General features: G+C 41.4%; 1 protein-coding gene across 1 annotated transcript in view; it reads right to left on the reverse strand.

Moving 5' to 3' along the window:
* FLVCR1 (feline leukemia virus subgroup C cellular receptor 1) overlaps nt 1–4,793 on the reverse strand; it is a 16,586-nt gene that overhangs the window by 11,193 nt on the left and 600 nt on the right. The window contains exon 2 of the mRNA XM_009888526.1: nt 4,534–4,624. Within this exon, the coding sequence (XP_009886828.1) occupies nt 4,534–4,624 (91 nt within the window). The remainder of the gene's footprint in view (nt 1–4,533; nt 4,625–4,793) is intronic.

Genomic DNA, 4,793 nt, shown 5'->3' on the forward strand with positions numbered 1-4,793 from the left:
CCTGCGGGCTGCGCCGCTCTTCTCGGGCCTCCGCCTCCTGCCGCGGCGGCATCCGCGCCCGCTGGGAGAGGGGGATCGTTCTCCGAAGAGCATGAGGAAAACACAGAAATATTTGAGTTTGTTAACGTGCGTTAGAAGCGTTTTACTGGCCCCTGTGGGAAATCATTGGGTGCGTGCTCAGCAGGTAACACGCTGCGAGGGTACACCAGGGCCTCATCAGATCTGCGTCTGTGTGGTAGATGCGCTTAGCCACCAGCCTTAAGTTCCCCCGCTAATTATGAATTGGTATTTTACTCAAGATTAGGTGATCTATGTAAGCCACAGTTCCTGATCTTATTTACGGCACGAATAATAAGGTGAGCACGTGCTTCAAAATATGAATTTGGCTGTTTGCTTTCCCTGAGCACTTAAGCTGAGCAGCGGTAGTGATGATTGCAGGCACCATCGATTTTTAGAGACTACTGGAGCTGAATCCCACATTTGCAGGTCACAGGTGCATGTTAGAAACCAGCTTTTTAAAAATAAAAGTTATCTATGTCAGAGTCGGGCTCTTTTTGCCTCTTTCATTCATCACTTTTCCTGCATAAGATCAGATGCTGGCTAAATTTTTCTGAATTCCTCTGCCCACCTTCACGGTTCAAGTGCCCCGTGCTGTAGCAACGAAGCCTTTTTTAAAACAAGGAAGAAGTGTAGTGGGAACTGAAATAAACATTATCAAAGCAACAGGATAGACGGCTTTCACTGTAGGAACCTATGTCCATGTTACACATTGGTAGAAATATGCTGAAAACACACCTGAGACTACATCTATGCTAGTACTTCCAGCAGCGCCTGTTCATGGTCACTGGGACCCAGTCATCCACACTGCTGAACTGCGACAGCAATCCCTGGCACAGGCCGTGGGTTGGCCTTGGGGCAGGGAAAGGACTGTGACACTTTGGTTGGCCCATATAGATGTAGTGTTAGCATCCTAAACAGCTCTTGAAAGAAGGTGTAAACATTGATCTGCAACTGGTTTCAATTCCCATTGAATTTTGGATGACCTGAAAGCCCATCCAAAGATAACACTTACTCCTTAAAGACAGAAGAAAATAGGCTTTGTTGCTCTCTCATTCTTTTCCTACTGTTACACCCTGGGCTCCATACAGCAGGCAGAGCTGCTGCCAGCTAATACCCTCAGCGTAAGGTCCGAATTCAGCCTGTTGTGGAATGGCCGGCACGCCTTGGGTTTCACTGCCACAGTGCCCACAGAGCATCGTCTCCTCTATCCGCCTGATGGTTCAGCACACAAAGTGTCATCTGCTTCCTGCGCAGGGATCCTGCGCGGAAGAAATAACTAAACATCAGCACCTGGATGAAAACTACCTCCTTTAAGGAGAAGAGACTTTTTCCAGAAAGACGTTTATTTACAACATATCAACACGAAGCTAAATCCACCTCTGCCACAGCTGCACTGACCTTGGAGAAGTAAAACCAGGTAGATTTTGATGAGGTACGGTCAATACAGTTCCATCTTAGGGAACATTTATCTCCAGAAGTAGCCTCCTAAACAAGAAAGGAAAAAGCAAACCAAATTGACAGCATCAAGGTAAAGTTTTGATGCATATTTCCTGACTTTATACACTGCTGTATTTCATAGGCTTCACAACCATGACTTCTGATTTACACCCACTTGTGTGAGAAGCAGGGCCAAGGATGTAGTTGCCCAGCGAGAGAAAGTTATCCCATGAGAAACATCCGTTGCAGGAGTACACTTAAAACGTGCATCCGTCCATTTCTGCATTTCATGGGCAATTTATTAAGCTAAAAACAGAACACTGATGTCAAGGTTTACAGCACAAGCTTAGCTTAAAACTGCTGCTATCCTTTTTCAATCTACCCTCTCTAACTGAAAATTTAGGCTCTCCTTAGTGATAGAGCCAGAAATTGCTCATGTATACCTGAATGTTAACAAAGTTGTTTTCCTGAATGCTGTGAAATACTGGTTAAAATATGCACTATATATCAGGCAGCCACTGGAAAATAGCTGATACTAATTTACTCTACAGCAATTCTTTTCTTGTGCCCAAATTCCAGAAGTCGAATATTCCTCTTAGTGATAGAGCCAGAAATTGCTCATGTATACCTGAATGTTAACAAAGTTGTTTTCCTGAATGCTGTGAAATACTGGTTAAAATATGCACTATATATCAGGCAGCCACTGGAAAATAGCTGATACTAATTTACTCTACAGCAATTCTTTTCTTGTGCCCAAATTCCAGAAGTCATGCAGAGGCCAAGAACTCAAATTTTCAGTCTGGAGAAAGTAAAAAACCAATTAGAAATGCAGTATTGGTGTTATTGTGCCTCCTGTGGTATATGTTCCATTGAAAGAACAATATATTTTCATAACTGTTTCCTAACTTTAATTTTATTTTGCAAATAATGCCATTTTTGTACCAAAAAAAGTGGTTCAGAAGGTGCCTTTTTGTTTCAGTCCAAGCATTTCCCAAAATAAAGGAAACCCAGCTATAGAGTGCTGCTTTCAGGGTGTGATTAGCTTTCCAACGCTCCTGACTGGATTATTTCAGTGATACCAATTCCTCGTTATGTCCTTCCAAACCTCAAAGTGGTAGCTAAGCCACCCCCCAAAACAACCCCACAAGTCAATCCATCTTTGTAAAACTTGAGCCCAAGGTTAGGAGTCTGAAATGAACAATGTAGAATGTTGCAAAAATATCGACACTTCTAAAATAAAACAATAATTTTTATGTCCAGCAGGCACACAGTTGACTTCCAGATTTTACTCTTTTTTCAAACCTTGTATTTCAGTCTCCAAAGAAAAAAAATTAAACATTATTTTATAACGCATTTAACTTTTGGATATGATTTTCAATGCAAAAGTTGATCTCTCAACGTGGAGAAAACCTACATGGCAGGAGTGCACCAGGTACTTGTCTTCCAGGCCAGTTGTTTAAACAAGAAAACTACAGGAGCTTAAGAAAGGGATTTCAGAACAAAAGATCTGAAGTTCCAACTGAGCTAGAAATGAACTATTTTAACAGGATATTAAACAAACCTCAGTAAGCTGGACTTGAAAGAAAATAGAGTCACATGTTTAAATTTCTTGATTGAAAGCTATTAGTGAATACAGGGGAAAAAGTAAACATCCTCTTCCTCCTATGCACTCCTCATTCCAGCAACATTTGCCCACTCTTCCCACAAGATAAAGCCATACTCCCACCCAGAGAATGAGCATTTGCAACACAAGGCACTTTACTAAAATTTGTTTGTAGCTCCAGGTGTTTGTCTGGCCACCTCAGTTTTGGATTGTGACTGCCCACAGTAGACATGCTTGCTAATGACCTGGATTCAATTTTTGATGTACTGACAGGGATATAGAAGTATACTCTTAAGTATCAGAGAAAAGTTCTGAATTTTAAAATATGGGTAATGAACTCCTGTACTGTAAACAATAGAAATTTGTGTTTCTGGGTGTCTCAATCCATATAAAAGATGCAGAAATGTACATCTGGTACTTCTGTCAGGCTGCCATCTGCTTTTCCTTTTGTAGTTAGCTATCAATTTCATATACGTAATGGAATTTTACCCCTGAGTTTCCTAGCAAAGCAAGCAGGGGGGAAAATTATGTATACAAAATGAGTTTTGTGTACAAAAAAATAAGCATGTGAACAAATACAGTTGGTAAAGTTTACTGGGTTCTTATTCACTGAGATTAACAGGCTCTTCATATATTACAAAAAGTGTAACCTCCCAAATCTTTTACACATAGTAAGAAAAGTGTATATGACCACAAAAATTAATATAAAGCATGATCTGCAGAAGGGTTATACTGGATGAACATTCTTGTTTTTGACAAGGACTCATTCACTCAAACGTTGGTTAACTCTGGGGAAAGGCTTAAAGGCGTTTTTTGTTGTTACTTCACAAACTCTTTCCACTGATACTTGCCTTTCACCACAGCAATGTGCTGGAGACAATCCTGATCTTCTCTGGTTCATTTCTTTCCTAAAAGATAATAAACAAAGCTTTTCTGTGAGACAGATCAAGTGACATCAACCTGACCCATCAAAGGACCGGGCGACAGAAGTGATTAGAGAAGCCACGCAGATGCAACCAGCTGCATCTGAGCAGGTTGGCTCAGTTCACCTACAGCCAGAGGAATGGCAAAGCTGCAGTTCAGCCCACCCTAAATAGTACACGGGGCAGATACTGCAAGTTTCTACCAACACAACTCATTTACCAACTCAGCAAGTAAGAATTCAGTAACGTGAGACGAATTACTCCCTAAGAGTTTTTTCTACTGGCTGTAGCGGGATCCCAAGTAACTAACTTAGATGCAGCCTTCTGTGGATGCAGAATGCCCACTGAGAGCTCCCGCTCCCTGCCCCATCTACGTAGGAATACACAGTGATGTTGAAGCAATTAGCTGGTGAACCCACCATTCAGAGCAATGAGGATAAAATACTCTCTCCACTTCTAGGACATCTCAGATAACCTAAGAGTTATAACAATTTGAAGCGCTCTACTCAGGAAAAAACACCATAATGTAACTTAAATTTTCCAACTGTCTTTCACTACCTGATTCATTGCAACATACCTGCCTGGTCCATGTGCACACATCCTTTGAAAATTAAATGGAAGGGACGTGTGAATTTGGAGCCAGTATGAGTCTAGTACGGAAATGTGCTTGTATTGTAAAGACAGATTGCTCATCCAAGCTTGAGAAATGTTGTGAGTTTTCCTATGGGGGAAAACCAAATATTTAGTAACAGCTTGAAGTTCCCAGCTTC

The sequence above is a fragment of the Charadrius vociferus genome, unplaced genomic scaffold, assembly GCF_000708025.1.
Source record: "Charadrius vociferus isolate BGI_N301 unplaced genomic scaffold, ASM70802v2 scaffold340, whole genome shotgun sequence".
NCBI classification, from domain to species: Eukaryota; Metazoa; Chordata; class Aves; order Charadriiformes; family Charadriidae; genus Charadrius; species Charadrius vociferus.